Source organism: Chiloscyllium punctatum, chromosome 11 (genome assembly GCF_047496795.1).
Source record: "Chiloscyllium punctatum isolate Juve2018m chromosome 11, sChiPun1.3, whole genome shotgun sequence".
NCBI classification, from domain to species: domain Eukaryota; kingdom Metazoa; phylum Chordata; class Chondrichthyes; order Orectolobiformes; family Hemiscylliidae; genus Chiloscyllium; species Chiloscyllium punctatum.
The window spans coordinates 35903209-35922747 of NC_092749.1; the positions used below are offsets into that span (position 1 = coordinate 35903209).

Genomic DNA, 19539 nt, shown 5'->3' on the forward strand with positions numbered 1-19539 from the left:
TCCCACTTCCTCCAGACCAAAGGGGTAGCCATGGGCACCCGTATGAGCCCCAGTTACGCCTGTATTTTTGTCGGCTGTGTAGGACAGTCTATCTTCCATCGTTACACTGGCACCACTCCCCACCTCTGCTACATTGATGACTGCATCGGTGCCACTTCATGCTCCCGCGAGGAGGTTGAGCAATTCATCAACTTCACCAATACATTCCACCCCGACCTTAAATTCATCTGGACCATCTTTGACACCTCCCTCCCCATCCTGGATCTCTCCATAAATGATGACTGATTTGACACTGACATTTTTTACAAACCCACCAACTCCCACAACTACCTGGATTACACCTCTTCCCACCCTACCTCTTGCAAAAATGCCATCCCGTATTCCCAATTCCTCCGCCTCCGCCGTGTCTACTCCCAGGAGGACCAGTTCGACCATAGAACACACCAGATGGCCGCCTCCTTTAGAGATCGCAATTTCCCTTTCCATGTGGTTGAAGATGCCCTCCAATGCATCTCATCCACATCCAGCACCTCTGCCCTCAAACCCCACCCCTCCAACCATAACAAGGACAGAACCCTCCTGGTCCTCACTTTCCACCCTACCATCCTTCACATTAACTGCATCATCCTCTGACATTTCCGCCACCTCCAAACTGACCCCACCACCAGAGATGTATGTCCCTTCTCACCCCTTTCTGCTTTCCGCAAAGACCGTTCCCTCCATGACTACCTGTTCAGGTCCACGCACCCCCCCCCCAGCAACTCACCATCCCATCCTGGCACCCTCCCTTGCCACTACAGGAATCGCAAAACCTGCACCCACACCACCTCCCTCACCTCCATCCAAGGCCCCAAAGGAGCCTTCCACATCCATCAAAATTTCACCTGCACATCCACCAATGTCATTTATTGTATCCGTTACTCCTGATGTGGTCTTCTCTACATTGGGGAGACTGGACACCTCCGAGCAGAGCGCTTTAGGGAACATCTCCGGGACACCCGCACCAATCAACCCCACCGCCCTGTGGCCCAACATTTCAACTCCCTCTCTCACTCTGCCGAGGACATGCAGGTCCTGGGCCTCCTCCACCGCCGCTCCCTCACCACCGGGAGGAAGAACGTCTCATCTTCTGTCTCTGAAGACTTCAACCTCAGGGCATCAATGTGGACTTCACCAGTTTCCTCATTTCCCCTTCTTCCCCCCCCCCCCCACCCCAAGTTCCAACCTTCCAGCTCAGCACTGTCCTCATGACCTGTTCCCACCTATCTGCTCCACCCTCCCCTCTGACCGTACTCTTTGCTACCTTCTCCCCAGTCCCACTCCCCCGTTTATCTCTCCACCCTGGAGGCTCCCTGCCGCTAGTCTTGATGAAGGGCTTTTGCCCGAAACATCGATTTTCCTACTCTGCTGCTGCCTGACCTGCTGTGCTTTTCCAGCACCACTCTGATCTAAACCCTAGGTTTGTGATCTCGTGAGTTTCAAAGAAGGAAAGGTGGTCTCCTCAAAACCTACAATTACTTCAAGGGCTAGACAGGATAGCTGCTGGTAAAATATTTCCTGTGCTTGTAGACTCAAGAATTGGGTGGTGCAATGTAATTGTAAGGGGGATGCTGTTTAATTCCAGATTGAGAAATTATTTTACTCGAGGGTTTTAAATCATTGGCATTCTCTACCACAAAGGATTGCAGAAGCTTTTTTTTAACCTGAACATAGAGGTAGATGGATTTCTGATTACCAGTGGCATACAGGGTTAAAGAGACAGACTGGGTAAAAGACATTGTTTGATCAGCCGTGATAGTATGGAATTGCAGAGGATGTCCCACGGTTGAATGGCAATTGTCATGACTTCATTTTTGAAAAGTTAGTTGGTTAAAGGAACAAAGGAACTAACCCTTTTTGTAGAGTTCAGTATTTGCCAGTGCGATCCAGCTTGTTGTCCTCCGTTTTAATTGTTGCATTCAGTTTCCCTATTTAGTTTGCTGGTGTTCTTTAAATTTCTATTTTGTAATTTACTATGTTTTTATTTTTCATTTACCTGTTAAAGTTGGTGCATATTTAAATTATCAAATTGAGTTAGGAGGATGAATCTGTATTTCATAACAAGTTTGTAATCCAATATTTTGTCTGTAAATCTAAGATGGGAGAGGTAAGTGAATCTATCTTGCAATTAAAGTCGTAATGAGAAATAATTATCTGGGTTTTTTTGAAGTGAGTTATGACTTCTGAAATATTTGGTTCTTTTAAACAAAGGTGTACATACGCAAGGCTTGCTTCCTTGAGGTTAGGAGAAATACTGTTTGAATTAGATGTCGCTGGCATGCGTACAGAAGTACGAGTGCAGTGAAAAGTGGACATTGTCGTACTTTTTGGTACCTCGGTACAAAATAGAAAAATAAGGAAACTAAGTTAAAAGTTAAACATTACAGTCCTCCTTAGTATAAAGTCGAAAAATAAAGAAATTAAGTTAGAAATTCAACAGTTTTTAGGTGCTTAGTCACACTGGGCTCATACTCCCTACAAGGGCTCAATCTCCTTTGCTTTGACCTGCTCTTTGGAACACCTTGGACTGCCTGCACTTGCTGATGTGGAGATGCCTGGAGGAATCTCCCTCATCGCCGCGTTCGGCTCGCTCTTTCATCATTGGGCTCGATCTCCGAATTCCAAGTACCACTCCAAATCCCCGGCTACCCCACTCAGGACCCGATGAAGCCGCTGCTTCGATGACTCGGCTCTCTCCAGCAGTTAAGAAGGGGGAAAAAAAACAAACTAAAAATAATAACAAAGGATTAAAAAAAGGACGGAGTGGATGAGCTTACTCTGCGGCTGCCATCTTTGGCGTGAGATGGACAAAAAGAAATATTACAACTTTTGTAACAAATTTTGTAATTCAGAAAGAAAATCGCTTGGAAAAAAGCACTCAATTCATGTTTGAACTACAGTTGGTTTGAAGTGAAAACGGGTATCTAGGACATTTTATAGGAAAATGACAAAACTTCAAATTCTCTTCTAAGGTACCTTTAAATATGCCCTACAACCTTTGCCAAAAACATGGGAATCTGACTTGAGTACAAAAAGCACAAGGACTTCGAAAGTTTTAGTGGACGTTTGGTGCGACAGTGATGCTGAATAGTTTGTGTTGCATGTTTTTTGTTTCACGATGGCATTGATGCGGATGACCAAAGTGCATACACTCCTTATGTAGTTGAGGTGTATACTGTAATTCTTTTACAGGCCGCATTCGCGGCAGTCAGCTCATTATGTTACATGATACCTTGTGTGTCGAGAAAAATCAAATTAGGTATTCTGCGAAATGGAATTCGGGAAATTGACAATGACAGTATCGTGCACGAGATCTTTCGGTTGATAGAAGCCTCCGAAACGTCTTCCCGTTCATGGAACTAGATTTGACGACGTTTTGGTGTTTAGTGACTTTTCCTTTTGAATTGAACTGTAACATACATTATATACTTGAGACGTGACATTATTATCCCAAAGCTCCCGACGGAGGTCAGATGTGCTCTTGATCTGCGATGGGGAAAGGGACTGTTAGGGATGGGAAGGTGAAGGGCAAGTATTAGAATAGCTGATGATACTTAGTTTACATATCTTATGACAGAGTAACTGGCTGATTTTGCAACTACTTCTGAAGTAGCATTTTGAAAAAAACATGTTCGCTGTAACTTGTCGGGCGCTAGGACCGCGGTGAAATGCCAGCGACCGAGCGGGAAATGACGACCTAGGCCCTGCTTAAAGCCTGGGCCTTTCCTGCGCCAGAACCAGTCGTTAAGGTTCGAGCGCGTTACTTCAACCCTGAAGGAACAGTGGACGGTAGATTCGCCGATTTTTCACACGGTTCGTTTGCGCAGTGTTGTCTTATTTGTTTGGTTTTCTAATTTTGGGATGTTCAACACAAATCGGGTTAGGAGCCAGAATTATATATTGAAAAAACCCCGAAATGGTTGGTTAGTTGGTCTTTAGGGAGGGGTAAGAAAAGAGAGATTAAACATGAAATAAATATCAAAAATATGAATCTGGGAGCAACCAAAGGAAGTGGGGGTGAAGTGGCAGGGTAGATGAGAAATTGAATATGCAGAAAACATGATCATGGGGTGGGGGTTGATGGTGATGGAAGTGAAGTGCTTCATTTGTTTTATTTTCAATTTCAAATAAGCAGAATGTTAACATGTTTGTGTCAGGATTTCTCCAAGCAAATAGTTGTGCCCTCGCTAGTTACTTACAGTAGCCTAATAATTCACAGGGGAGAATCCTGCAAATAAGACATCTGAACAAATAGTGGATACTGATTGTAATTCTGTCAAGCAGATTGTTTTCATTTGCAGTTTTTAAATTTGGTTCTCATTATTTCAGTTTGAATGGATAATAAAATTGTATTTGTAAGCTAATAACAGTTTTGCTTCCCAACAAAAATTTAATCAGGAAGAAGCCCTCCATAAAAATCAAACTTGTGGTCGAACATGAGAATATCTGAATTAGGAGCAAAAGTAGGCCACTCTGCTTCTCACAAATTTTATGACTGATCTGATTATTCAACATTTAAATCTACACCATAACGTTCCTTGTCTTTATTTAGTAAGTGTCAATCTGTTGCTGCAAAAGTATGAATTTGAAAGGATACCTCTAATTTGAAGTAAGATAATGTATGTAGATGTAACAGTTGGATGGAAATTCAGATGTATTGTTCTCAACTTCTGTGTTCTCAGTGAATGCATCTTCAAGTAGTCACTGCATCTTTAATCTGTTATCTCCGGTACAATGGGCACCTTGTTTAGCCCCTGTTGTTTCTCCACATGTTTTGGTGAATTGGTAGGAATAAGAGGATAGAGTAGATGAATACGTACGTGGCTGAGGAGCTGTTGCAGGGGAGAAGGGTTCACATTTTTGGATCATTGGAATATCCTCTGGGGTAGAAGTGACCTGAACAAGAAGGATGGATTGCACCTGAATTCAAAGGGGACTAAGATACTGGCAGGGAGATTTGCTAAAGCTGCTAGGGAGGATTTAATCTAATAAGGTTAGGGGCGCGGGACCCAGGCAAATAGTGAGGAAAGAGATCAATTGAATATTGATACATTGGGAATGGGAGCAAATCAAACAGTCAGGGCAGGTAGGAACAATGCAGAGAACAAGGCAGGACTGATCAATTAAGTTGCATTTACTTCAATGCAAGAGGCTGAACTAGGAAGGCAGATGAACTCGGAGCATGGTTAGGAACGTGTGACTGGGATATCATAGCAATTACAGAAATATGGCTCAGGGATAGACAGAACTTGCAGCTTAATGTTCCAGGATACAAATTCTATTGGAAGGATAAAAAAAAGAGGAGGGGGAGTGCTATTTTTGATAAGGTATAGCATTACTGCTGTACTGAGGGAGGATATTCCTAGGAATGCATCAAAGAAGTTATTTGGGTGGAAGTGAGAAATAAGAGAGGGATGATCACTTTATTGGAATTGTATATAGGCCCCCTAATAGTTAGTGGGAAATTGAGAAACAAATTTGTAAGGACATTTCCGTTATCTCTAAGAACAATAGGGTGGTTATGGTAGGGGATTTTAACTTTCCAAACATAGACTGGGACTGCCATAGTGTTAAGGGTTTAGATGGAGAGGAATTTGTTTCGTGTCTACACAAAAATTTTCTATTTCAGTATGTGGATGTACCTACTAGAGAAGGTGCAAAACTTGGTCCACTCTTGGGAAATAAGGCAGGGCAGGTGATTGAGGTGTCAATGGGGGAGCACTTTGGGGCCAGCGACTATAGTTCTATTAGTTTTTAAATAGTGATGAAAAAAGATAGATCAGATCTAAAAGTGGATGTTCTAAATTGGGCGAAAGCTAATTTTGATGTTATGAGGCAATAACTTTCAAAAGCTGATTGGGGGCAGATGTTTGCAGATAAAGGGACAGCTGGAAAATGGGAAGCCTTCAGAAATGAGATAACGAGCTCAAAGACCGTATATTCCTGTTAGGGTGAAAGGAAAGGCTGGTAGATATAGGGAAAGCTGGATGACTAGAGAAATTGAGGTTTTAGTTAAGAAAAAGAAGGAAGCATATGTTAGGTAGAGACAGGATAGATTGAGTGAATCCTTAGAGTATACTTAAGAGGGAAATCAGGAGGGCAAAAAGAGGACATGAATTAGCTTTGGCAAATAGGGTGAAGGTGAATCCAAATGGTTTTTATAAATACATTAAGGACAAAAGGGTAACTAGGGAGAGAATAGGGCCCCTCAAAGGTCAGCAAGGCAGTCTGCTTGGAGCTGCAGGAGATGGGTGAGATATTAAACAAGTACTTTGCATCAGTGTTTACAGTGGAGAAGGATATAGAAAATATAGAATGTGCAGAAATAGATGCTGACATCTTGAAAAATGTCTATATTACAGAGGTGGTGGTGCTGGATGTCTGAAATGTATCAAAGTGAGTAAATGCCCAGGACCTAATCAGGTGTACCCTAGAATTCTGGCTAGGGAAGTGACTGCTAGGCCTGTTGCTGAGATAGTCAGGGATGAGGTGTCAGACACTGGAGGTTGGCTAATGTGGTGCAGCTATTTTCCGTGCTGTACATCTCTATGACTATATTTAAGAAAGGTGGTAAGGAAAAGCCAGGGAACTATCGACTGGTCAGCTTGACATCAGTGGTGGGCAAGTGGTTAGAGGGAATCCTGAGGGACAGGATTTACATGTATTTGGAAAGGCAAGGACTTATTAAGGATCGTCAACATGATTGATTTTTTTAAAACAAATAACAAAGGGGCTTGATCAGGGCAGAGTGGTAGCCATTTGGATATAGAACTGGCTTGACGGTAGAAGACAGAGGATGGTGGTGGAACGTTGCTTTTCAGACTGGAGGCCTCTGACCAGTGATGTGCCACAAGGATCAGTGCTGGGTCTGCTACTTTGTCATTTATATTCGTGATTTAGATGTGAACATAGAACATATAGTTCGTAAGGTTGCAGATGACACAAAAAAAATTGGATGTGTAGTGGACAGCTAAAAAGGCTACCTCCAGAATACAGTGGGATCTTGATCAGCTCGGCCAATGGGCTGAGGAGTGACAGGTGGACTTAGTTCAGACAAATGCGAGGTGCTGCATTTTGGAAAAGCAATTGGAGGAGGACTTGTACACTTAATGGTAAGGTCCTGGGGAGTGTTGCTGAACCAAGATACCTTGGAGTGTAGGTTCATAATTCCATGAAAGTAGAGTTGCAGGTAGATAGGATAGTGAAGGCGGTGTTTGGTATGCTTTCCTTTATTGGTCAGACCATTGAGTATAGGAGTTGAGAAGTCATGTTGCGGCCAGTCTCCTTCCTGTCGGAAGGATATTGTGAAATTTGAAACGGTTCAGAAAAGCTTTACAAGGATGCTGCCAGGGTTGGAGGATTTGTGCTATAGGGAGAGGCTGAGTAGGCTGGGGCTGTTGTCCCTTGAATGCGGAGGCTGAGGGGTGACCACCTAGAGGTTTACATAATCGTGAGGAGAATGGATAGGATAAATAGACAAGGTCTTTTCCCTGGGGTGAGGAGTTCAGATTTAGAGGGCATAGGTTTAGGGTGAGAGGAGAAAGATATAAAAGGGACCCAAGAGGCAACTTTTTCACACAAAGGATGGAGCATATGTGGAGTGAGCTGCTGGGGACGTGATGGAGGCTGGTACAATTGCAACATTTAACAGGCATCTGGATGGGTATATGAATAGGAAGGGTTGAGAGGGATATGGGCCAAATGCTGGCAAATGGGACTAGGTTAGGTTAGGATATCTGGTCGGCATTGACACTTGGACTAAAGGTTTGTTTCTATGCTGTACATCTCTCTGATTGTAATTGTTGCAATTCATCAATGATTTGCTGTTCTTATTGGACCTGGAAGAAGGAACCGTTGGATGAAATACTTAGTCATAGAGACCAAGAAAATCTCACCTCTTTCCCGCCCCCAAAAAGTATGCCCTCTAGATCTGGACTCCCCTACTTCTGGGAAAAGACCTTGCCTGTTTGAATTTTTATCGCAGTTGTTACATCCATGTGGTGCCCCAAGACACTTTGGAGCCGAAATGCTGCTTTTGAAGTTGTTTTGTACATGGCAAAATCCATAACAGCATGTGGAATGAATAGAGTTGTTTTTCTTTTTGGTGGTGTTAATTGTCTTGGATACCATTTATGTCTCACGAGGACAACTTCCTAAACCTTGCATTGCAAAGAAGTACCCTGGGATTTTTTTTACCTTTGCTTGAACAAGCAGATGGTTCTTTGAATTAACATCTGAGTCAGTCTTATTAGTGCTGCACTGTAGTTTCAGCCTAAACTACTTGCTCAAGTTCTCAAGTGGGGCATTAGAAGGAAGGATAGAACTATATCTTTACAAATTAAATTTGCCAGTATCAATAAGTCTTGAAAATACTTCACATTTGTTAATATCTGGGGCTGGATTATAATGTTAAAATGATGGAAATAGCTTCGCAGTTGGCAGTACAGTGCTGACTTATGGATGGCAAAGGACCATTCAGATCATCCTGTGAGGTGACATTGTTAAGAAGTGCCTTTCCAGATTTGCCTGACTGCTATTTCAGTGGTTTAGGGATGGAACTGGAAATTTCCTGTAAGATTGGTATGAGAACTCAGTTGCTTAGACTAAGCTAAGCAAAATGGTTAAAATCATTCTGTTAAAACACTCACATCAGCCATATGTACAGTTTCTGTACATTTTGTATATTATTGTTTGAGAAAGAGCGATTTAAGTCCAGAGGCCTTCACTGAGCAGCTATACTATTTGTTCTCCTAAATTAGTCAATCTGTTTTACAAAACACAATACACAATGATGAAGTTAACTTGGAACTTCAGCTTCGTCAAAACCTTCCAAACCATTTAAAATGAAGCTATTTGAGATGCTACTTTGTGGGGTTTAATTCTGATGGAACAATAGTTCACATTATATCTGTATTAATGCAGGAAATAAAATGAGCTGTGCATTATTAATTCAAATTGTTGAACTTGACGACAAATCATCATTTATGCACAATTTGTGGGAGTTATAAGCTAGATCAGCAATCAGTGATCTGCTGTCGTTGTTGTAGTGTAGGTATACTCCCTGTGCTGTTTAGAAGGGAATTCTAGGAATTTGACACAGTACCAACGCTTGGAGATATAATTCCAACGTGGGGTGGTGTGTGGCTTGGAGGAACTTGCAGATTGTAGTGTCCCATGTATCTACTTCTGTTGTTTTTCCAGATGTTACACTGGTCGATGGAAGGCTTGGAAGGAACTTTGAGTTGCTACAGTGAATCTTGTAGTTGGTGCATAATGCTGTTACTATAATTGGTAGAGGGACTGAATATAGAAGGTGGTGGTTGAGGTGTCGCTGATGCGGCTACATTTTCCTGAAGAAGGGCTCATGCCCGAAACGTCGATTCTCCTGCTCCTTGGATGCTGCCTGACCTGCTGCGCTTTTCTAGCAACACATTTTCAGCTCTGATATCCAGCATCTGCAGTCCTCACTTTCTCCTACATTTTCTTAAATGCTGGCAAGCTTTGAATGTTATTGCAGCTGCACTTATTTAGGCAAATTCTGCCATTTTAGCTAAGGGACTGGCTTTGGGAAGTCAGGAGATGAGTTACTTGGCTGCAGAGTCCTCTACTTCTGGCCTGCTCTAGGAACCACAGTATTTGTCTGATCCAGTTCAGTTTCTGGTTACAGGTAAACCCCAGGATGATGATGGAGAGATTCAGCAAAGGAAGTTCCATTGGATGTTAAGAGGAGAGGGCACTGTTTGTCTTGATGGCAATGGCTATTGTCTGGCACTTGTGTTGCTCAAATGGCACTAGTCACTTACAAACTGAAGCTTGAAATTTGTTCAGGCCGTGCTACGTTGGGCATGGACTGCTTCAATATCTGAGGGGCCATAAATAATGCTGACCATTGTGCACTCAACAATAGGCGACCCCAGTTTTGGCACAAGAATGGAGAGAATGTTATTGATGGAGCAGTTGAAGATGGGTTTTAACAAGGACACTACCTTGAAGAACACCTGCAGAGAGGTCTGGAGCTGAGATGACCTCCATCAACAGCAACCATTTTCCTTTGTACTAGATATGATTCCAGTGAGTGGAATGTTTACTTCGATTCTCATTGCTATTTTGCGAGGGCTCCTTGATACCACTAATTGTGCCTTGATGTTAAGGGTAGTCATGTTCATCTTGCCTCTGGGGTTGAGCACTTTTGTCCATATTTGGACCAAGGCTGTGATAATATAAGAGCTGAGTGGCCTCCGAACCCAAACTGAGCATCAGTGTGCTGATTAATTAGAGGTAGTGCTGCTTGATACCAGTGTTGATGATCTCTTATGTCATTTTGATCACAAGCATACTTGATAGGATGGTCATAAGCTTGTTAGTTTTGCCTGAATTTTGTCATCAGGGTAAAGCTGGGAAACTGTCTGCATTTTCAGGCCAGTGCTAGTGTTATCACTGTATTGGAACAGATTGACTCCAGCATCATTGGTTTTGGGCACAGTTCTTTAGTATATTACTGGAATGTCGCAGTGTCATTCAATTGTTTCTTGATCCATTGTGGAGTGAGTCAATTTGACTTGAGAATATGCATTTGTGATACTGAGGACCTTAGGAGGAGGCCACCTATATAATAGATTTGCTCCTTTCACACTGAGAGTCCACAGAGCTCATATAATCAATTTATCAATCCATGTTTTAGATTTAGCAAAATTATTAATGCAAGGCACATTTTTTGAATCAGTTTCTAGCACTTGAAAGCTAATATTTTCAGATATATTTTCAGATGTGTTAGCATTATAACTTCTATATCATCCTATTGACTGTGGTTTTGTCACACACAATTGGTTTAGATCACTCCATGATAAGCAGTCATCTTCCTTCTAGGATATCACATTATGCTACTATGGTAGAAACTCAGTAGGTCTGGCAGCATCAGAGGAGCGAAAAGAATTAACATAGAGTCCAGTGACCCTTTTCTACAGATGCTGCCAGACTTGAGTTTCTTCAGCAATTTCTGTTGTTATTTGTTTCACATTTCCAGCATCTGCAGTACTTTGTTTTATCTTATACTAACTGGGCTGATGTACACAAGGAATTAGTGATGCGGTTATGGCTCTTGTATTAGTTTACTAGAAGATTTACAGGAATATGGTCTCGAATTTAGCGGAAACTCCACAAACTTCAAATTAGAGTATTGTGTATCATATGGTAATATGCTCCACTTTATTGGACAGAAAAGTGGGACCTTACACGTGGATATGATAAATCATGTCAAAGAGGAGATGAGGAATGTTATTTATTGTACTTCTGATTAGAATACTTGCCCCGTAACAGGAACTAGCTTTGTAGAGTTAAGCCAAATGAAGTAATTTAAAGAAATTTAATATTTAATCAATTTAAACTTTAATTAAATTAATACTAGCCTGAGTGACTTGAGTTTTTCAGGCAGTTGCATGGAAATATTATCTTGTTTTTCAGTGATCCAGAATTGGATAAAAACATATTTAAAAATTAGAGTTTTAGAAATGTACAGAATGGAAACAGGCCCTTCAGTCCAACTTGTCCATGCCGACCAGATATGCAAAATAAATTTAGTCCCATTTGTCAGCACTTGGCCCATATCCCTCTAAATCCTTCTAATTCATAAACCCATCTAGATGCCTTTTAAATGCTGTAATTGTACCAGCCTCCTCCACTTCCTCTGACAGCTCATTCCATACATGCACCATCCTCTGTGTGAAAAAGGTGTCCCTTAGGTCCCTTTTAAATCTTTCTCCTCTCACCCTAAATCTATGCCCTCTAGTTTTGGACTCCCCCATCCCAGGGAAAAGACCATGTCTATTTACCCTGTCCATACCCCTTTTGATTTTATAACTTCTATAAGGTCACCCCTCAGCCTCTGATACTCCAGGGAAAATAGCTGAAGCCAATACAATCTCTTTCTATAGCTCAAACCATCCAACCCTGGCAACATCCTTGTAAATCTTTTCTGAACCATTTCAAGTTTCACAACATCCTATTGCAGGGAGACCAGAACTGAACGCATTTTCCAATAGTTGCCATAAAACTGTCTTGTGCAGCTGCAACATGACCTCCCAACTCCTATAGTCAGTGCTGTGACCAATAAAGGCAAGCATACCAAACGCTGCTTTCATTACCCTGCCTACCTGCGACTCCAGTTCCAAGGAATTATGAACCTATACTCCAAAGTCTCTTCATTCAGCAACACACCCAGGACCATAACCGTTAAGTGTATAAGTCCTGCTCTGACGTGCCTTTCCAAAATTCTAAAGTAAATGCTTTTTATAAGATCATTGGTCTGTATGTGCAAATATACTTATTACCTTTTTTAGCTTCCCTGCTAACTGTGCAGTTAGGGTTTCCTCAAGCCTCCAATATTAAATAAGCAAAGTATGCTGATTTTTTTTCCTCCCAAAATTGAGTCCTTGTTCGTTTATTCCAGTTTGTTCTTCATGTGTTTGAGATTCTGTGATCTTACACATATTTAGTTTTTGTTCTAGAAATTTATTTGAAAACTTGGGAGTGTAGCAATTGCTTAGTAATTTTATTCTATAGTGACTTCCGTTTTACAAATTGATCTCTGCTTCATTTGATGGAGAAGTTTGGAAATTGGGAAATTTCATTCAATCTTTTATATACAAACATTTTCTCTTGCTTTTTTATCATTATTGAGGAAAACTAGTATTAATATTTGCCTACGCAGCCAATAAAATAAGGTTAAGCACACATCTTTTCACCTTTAGACATGTGCTGTATTTTCCCAAATGAAGAATTTTGTTCATGATTTTATGTTCCAAGTAACTTGTTATTTGTGTGTCTCTTGTTTTCTTTCAGAAAAGTGAAAAATGGGTGCATTTTTGGATAAACCAAAAACAGAGAAACATAATGCACATGGTGCAGGGAATGATTTGCGTTATGGCCTTAGCAGCATGCAGGGTTGGAGAGTGGAGATGGAAGATGCTCACACAGCCATTGTTGGCATTCCTCAAGGTTTGGACACATGGTCCTTCTTCGCGGTGTATGATGGTCATGCAGGCTCTCGTGTGGCAAACTACTGCTCAAAGCACTTACTTGAACACATAACAAGTAATGAAGACTTCAGAGGCACAAATGTGTCTGGGTACCCCATTGAACCTACCATAGAACATGTCAAGAGTGGTATCAGAACTGGATTTTTGAAAATTGATGAATATATGCGAAATTTTTCAGAGCTGAGAAATGGCATGGACAGGAGTGGGTCGACAGCTGTAGCAGTGCTGATCTCCCCAGAGCACACATACTTTATCAACTGTGGCGATTCAAGAGCTGTTCTGTACAGAAACGCACAACTTTGCTTTTCAACACAGGATCATAAGCCTTGCAACCCAAGGGAGAAAGAGCGGATCCAGAATGCAGGGGGCAGTGTAATGATACAGCGAGTTAATGGGTCACTAGCTGTGTCACGAGCACTAGGGGACTATGATTACAAGTGTGTCGATGGGAAGGGGCCTACAGAGCAGCTGGTATCTCCAGAACCTGAAGTATATGAGATTCTTAGAGCAGAAGAAGATGAGTTTATTATACTGGCATGCGATGGCATTTGGGATGTGATGTCCAATGAGGAGCTCTGTGAGTTCGCTAGATCTAGACTAGAGATAACGGATGACCTTGAGAAAGTCTGCAACTGGGTGGTGGACACCTGCTTACACAAGGTAGTTAATACATGTATTTTGTAATGACTTGTTTTGAATTAACCAAACTCGTGTTTTGATGTGATATGGATTGAATTACTGATTTCAACTGTTGAAACAAAATGGGATCCCACATTTAACTTCTGTAATGTGCATGGTGTTATTGTTAATTTCCGTGATTTTGATTCAGAAGTATTTTACTGGTTTATGATTAACTCCATATGATCTTTCATTGATAACTCTTGGTTTTGTTAATAATTAATACCTGTATGCAATGTGTATTAGGCTTTTTATTCAATGCAGAACACCATAAGGTGGTTCAGAACTGGGTTTATTAATGTTGTGTATTGATGGAATTTGAAAAATTCTTGATGGCCTAATTCACAGAGTAAAAATTAGAGGTTGTCAATTTCTGTAAAATGTTAAGCAAAACGCGAGGTTGGTTATATCTGTTGCATTTATAATTTTTAAGCCTGTTTAAATTACCTGTTGGCTAGGAGACAGAACAATAAGCTAATATTACTCGTGTTGAATATATTTTATCTTGCGATAAAATCATAAATTGCTTGAAAAACTCAGGTCAGACAGCATCTGTGGACAGAAAGCAGAGTTAATGTTTTCAGTCTAGTGATCATTCTTCACAACAGAATGGTTGGTTATTTTTAAATTGTCTTCAACAATTCTAGACTTCTCAATCTAGGGAATCATCTTTATTTGTATCTACCCTGTATAGACCTTTATGTATTCTATAAGATTCAGTGAGATCACCCCTTGTTCTTTGAAACTGTAGAAAATCTTAACTCCGATTCTCCAATCCATCATCTTAAATCAGTCTTGTCATCTTGGGAGCCTTCATTCCATTCCCTGTATGGCAATAATGTGGGCTCCAACTTGTGTGTAACTAGACTCCCAGACTGATCTTGAGTCTGCTGAGTTAGTTAATATCAATTGGACAACAACTTCAGTAAAAGTGGACAGAAGTAGAAAGAAAATCAGCCAGGATATTTTGTCTTTAATAGTTCTTCATTGACTGCTCCTGAAAAATGTAGATGAGAACAGTATCGTGATTGTTTGTGATGCCCCATATCATGGAATAATCAGTAGTTTTCCAAATTTTTGCTTCCCACCTGACACATTATCAGTTAGGTATAGTAGTAAACATTTGGGAATTGATCATTTGTCCAAGTCAGTAACTTCAAAAAAGGAAGGAATAATTGAGAGAAACTGTCAAATTCCCTTTGAAGATCTTGAGATTAGAAAATACTGAACCATAATTCTATTGTCGAACTTTGGGCTTAAAAGCAAAGGGCCCTGAACACCTTTCCTTAATGCTTTGTTCAAATGAGATTCTTAAGTCTGTTATTGCACAGTGTTGTAAATGTAGAATCTGGTCAAATGCAAAAAGCGATATTTTCATAAAGTTATACTTAGCTTATCTTGTTTATCAAGTTTCTCAACTTCTGTCGAGTACTAAAACTGAAGCCCGATCGTTTCAGATATCACAACAAGTTGAGGTCTATATGTTAGTGTTGTCACTCATTTTAAATCCTGGGTTTGATCTGAGGTCTGCTGCCTCCACTGTTGCAATGATGTTCATACATGTAAGCATAGTTCAAGTCATTTACTAATAACCATGAGTCCAAAATGCATAATTGTCTAGTTGAGTCAAATTAGAAAGTTTGCTCAGACTGATGTGAGAAATGAAATACCACAATTTGGTGCATTAAATGTTCTCTTTGCGTAGTGAATCTTAAAACAAGTTTGGTTTTGAATGCTTTGGTACTTCTCTGGCATTGCACAATGTTTTATAGCCAGTTGATTATATATTTTGGAGTGTATTCACTGTTGTAATGTATGAAACATGGCAGTCAACTTGTGCACAGCAAGCATCCATGCTAGCAATCTGATAATGACCACACATCAGTTGTAATGTCAATTTTGACAGATAACTCTTGAATAAGCTGTCTAGGGAGGGAGTGCACACATGATTTATTATCTTGTCTGAAAGAAGGTAACTTCAACAGTGTCAATTTAGATTTTTGTGCTCAAATCCCAAAGACAGACGTGAATCCACAAGCTCAGGTGAGTGAACTACCAACTCAGTAGGCTGCAAATTGCAACCCATGGAAAAATATCCTTTGCTATACCTTGTCTGCCATTGCTCAAGTTTAGTATAAAAATGGAGAAATGTTTCATAAATCACAATTTACCTTAAGCACAGAATTTCTTTTCAATTTCTTTTGCATTGTTTTAATGCAAAACTCAGATGTTTGGCTATGTTGAGATTATATCTGCATCTGAATGCTAATGCATTTTGAACTGGAAAAAATGCGTAAGTACAACAAAATTGAAACCTGTTTACAGCCCAAATATGGTGTTGGTCTAAACCTACATGTGTTCAACAAAACTCAGTGTTATGATCTCAATGCTAAAACTGGGGACAGAAGTAAAATCTTGAATTTGTTTACTGTTTTTAAGTTCTTGTCTTACCTGAAAAGTTGCTATTTCTTTCACATGATCATTATGCTTCACTGAGAAATGAAACTTCATTTGCTCAAATTGCATTTGTGCACTATAATGCAGGAAACTACTTATAGAATTGTAGAACCCAACAGTGTGGAAACAGGCCCTTCGATCCAACAAGTCCACATCGACTCTCTGAAGAGTAACCCGTCCAGACCCATTTCCCCCACCCAATTATCCGATATTTATCCCTTACTAATATACCTAACCTTACACTCCCTGAACACTGTGGGCAATTTGGCACGGCCGATTCACCTAACCTGCATATCTTTGGATTATGGGAGGAAACTGGAGCACCCAGACGAAACCCACATAGTCATAGGGAAAATGTGCAAACTCCACACTGACAGTCACCTGAGATTGGAATCAAACCTGGGTCCCTGGTGCTGTGAGGCAGCAGTGCTTACCACTGGGCCACTGTGCCGCGCAGTGTTGGAGTGACCTCTCTGAGCGAGGAGATGGCACCAAATCCACATGGGGTACCCACATGTTGGAACAGCGATGTGGAGGATGGGTTAATGAAGGAAAGGGCATGGATTGCCCCAAGCATAAGTGGTACTCTCATGCCCCTCCCTTAACATGGAGGTGGGGTCACGGGAATACCCACTATTGGGGCTGATGGTGATACCACCATCAGTTGCAAAAAAGGTTTTATGTTCTTCCAATCTTTTCTCTTTCTTGTTGTTAAATTCCTTCCTGTGAAGACTGGGTCTGGGTTCCAACTCACCTCTTGCAGTCCAGCCCAACAACTGTCCTTCACATTTAGGCTCAGCGTACTGAAGGCTATTGAGCATTTGAGGGCATCACAGTCAGTCCAGCGCAGATACAGACAGGAGAGAAACTCCTCGAGTGGCCACCCGACACCACATTGGCAGCATACCAAATGTGAGGCTCCTTATCCAGAGTGTAGAGGGGGCTGCTGCTGAGAGGCGCTGAGGCTGCAGTGTTCAATAGCCTGTTCTTTGTCTGGACGATGATCTGATAGACCTGCATCAGACGCTGGCAAATAAACTCCTCAAATACTTGCTGGACTATCATGACAGGTCTGTCCTCATCTCTCCTATAAACCAGCAGAATACAAAGGTCAAAAAAATTATTCCCCTTTGCTCTTTCTTTCAGGACAACAGTAAGAATTGCCACCGGGGCAGCAAGTGTCCAGCTCCAGCAAAGACATCACCATGGAAACATAACTCCCACAGTAGAATACAGGCCAAAACTTGCCCAGTCTGCTGCATTGGAGTGTTTAAGTTATCAGTCTATCCCTTTTTCTAAGGACCAAACCAAAATCTCGATGCTGTAATTTTACAGTGAATGAGTTTCTGTCCCACTTATTTCAGCAACACCTCCCCTTATGTACACTCTGTAAATCCAGCAAATCTTCCTGCATCACTGCACGGGAACAGAGTGGGGAGGCAGCAGTGCTAACAACTGAGCCATCGAGCTGCCCTTGGCTTCCTGGCCATGCATATTCAACTTCATCAATCTTCACTGGTAAAGCTTTGGGCCAGTGTTGTTTCACATTCTGGTAAACCCCCCCTCCCCCTCGCCTCAATACCTCTCTTTTGTTTTGAGAAGCCTCTTCAAATCCTGTCCAACAGTGTGCCTTTGCTCAGCTCCTTATTACTGCCATCCAACAGGAAGCTCATCAGGACTTGCAGTTGGGTTAAAGATGGTAACGTTGCAGTGATGGCAGAAATAAACAGACCAGTCAGTGAGGGGGGACGGCAGGTGCTATCCAAGGATAGGAGTGTGAAACCTAGGCTGACAGCCTGGTGGCTCAGACTATTCTGTACTGTTGAATAATTGGGTGTTTTGGGTGGTTGGGGAGCGTGGAATGCTGTCTTTACTCTAAGGTGAACCCAGTGATCCCACAGTATTATTCCAAAAACTAAGAGCATTCTTCCTGGTGGCCTGTCCAATAGCTATCCCTCAATTGACATCACTAAAGTGGGTTATCTGGCTGATTGTGGATGCTTATTGTGCATAAATTTCCTACAATTTCCTATACAAAGTACTACATTGTGAAACATTTTGGATGTCACATAATTGTAATGGGTAGTGTGATTTAAAATCTCATTTTCAGACACTCTTGTGTCACAGTGGCAGTGTCCGTAGCTCCACGCCAGGAGGTCTGGGTTCACTCACTCCAGAGGGGTGTGATGACACATCTGAGCAGGCAGATTAAAATATCTAAAGGAAGGCTGCCTGCCCCTCTACTGGAAAGCAGCTTCAAGCCCAGATTTTGGTTGAATTGACCACCTTGCCCTGGAGGTTTAGATATCCACATGCAGTGAACATAAACTCTGGTTGAGCCAACATTTACTGCCCAGTTGTCCTTCAGAAGGTAAGACCATAAGACATAGGAGTGGAAGTAAGGCCATTCGGCCCATCGAGTCCACTCCGCCATTCAATCATGGCTGATGCGCATTTCAGCTCCACTTGCCAGCATTCTCCCCGTAGCCCTTAATTCCTCTAGACAACAAGAACCTATCAATCTCGGCCTTGAAGACATTTAGCGTCCCGGCTTCCACTGCACTCCGTGGCAATGAATTCCACAGGCCCACCACTCTCTGGCTGAAGAAATGTCTCCGCATTTCTGTTCTGAAATGACCCCCTCTAATTCTAAGGCTGTGTCCACAGGTCCTAGTCTCCTCGCCTAACAGAAACAATTTCCTAGCATCCACCTTTTCAAAGCCATGTATTATTTTGTACGTCTCTATTAGATCTCCCCTTAATCTTCTAAACTCTAACGAATACAATCCTAGTATCCTCAGCCGTTCCTCATATGCTAGACCTGTCATTCCAGGGATCATCCGTGTGAATCTCCACTGGACACGTTCCAGTGCCAGTATGTCCTTCCTGAGGTGTGGGGACCAAAACTGGACACAGTACTCCAAATGGGGCCTAACCAGAGCTTTATAAAGGTGGTGGTGATCTGCTGTTTTGAAACAGTGCAGTTGACGTGCTGTGGGTTGACACAATGCCTTTGGGTTTTTTTGGGGGGGAGGGGGTGGAGGGTGGAAGGAGAGAGGAGGGTTTCCAGGATTTTGAACTAGTGACACTGAAGGAAGAGCAATTATATTTCCAAGTCAGCATGGTGAGTGCTTTGGAGAAGAACTTGCAGGTAATGGTGTTCCCATGTGGCTGCTGCTCTTGTCCGTCGAGATGAAAGTAGCTGTGGGTTTGCAGGGTGTGGGGTTTGTTCCCAGGTATCTGTTACCATTCTTGTCCTTCTAAGTAGAAGTACTTGTGGATTTGGACAGTGCTATCTGAGGATCTTTGGTGCATCTTGTATATAGTATGT

General features: G+C 41.8%; 1 protein-coding gene across 4 annotated transcripts in view; it reads left to right on the top strand.

Moving 5' to 3' along the window:
- Nucleotides 1-19539, top strand: part of ppm1ba (protein phosphatase, Mg2+/Mn2+ dependent, 1Ba) — a 200362-nt gene that overhangs the window by 98911 nt on the left and 81912 nt on the right. For 3 of the 4 annotated variants that reach the window (XM_072580621.1, XM_072580619.1, XM_072580622.1), the window contains exon 2: nucleotides 12877-13733. In XM_072580621.1, the coding sequence (XP_072436722.1) occupies nucleotides 12888-13733 (846 nt within the window). In that variant the 5' untranslated portion in view covers nucleotides 12877-12887. Of the gene's footprint in view, nucleotides 1-3544; nucleotides 3853-12876; nucleotides 13734-19539 lie in introns of those variants that run through there. The other variant, XM_072580620.1, reaches the window with a different exon arrangement.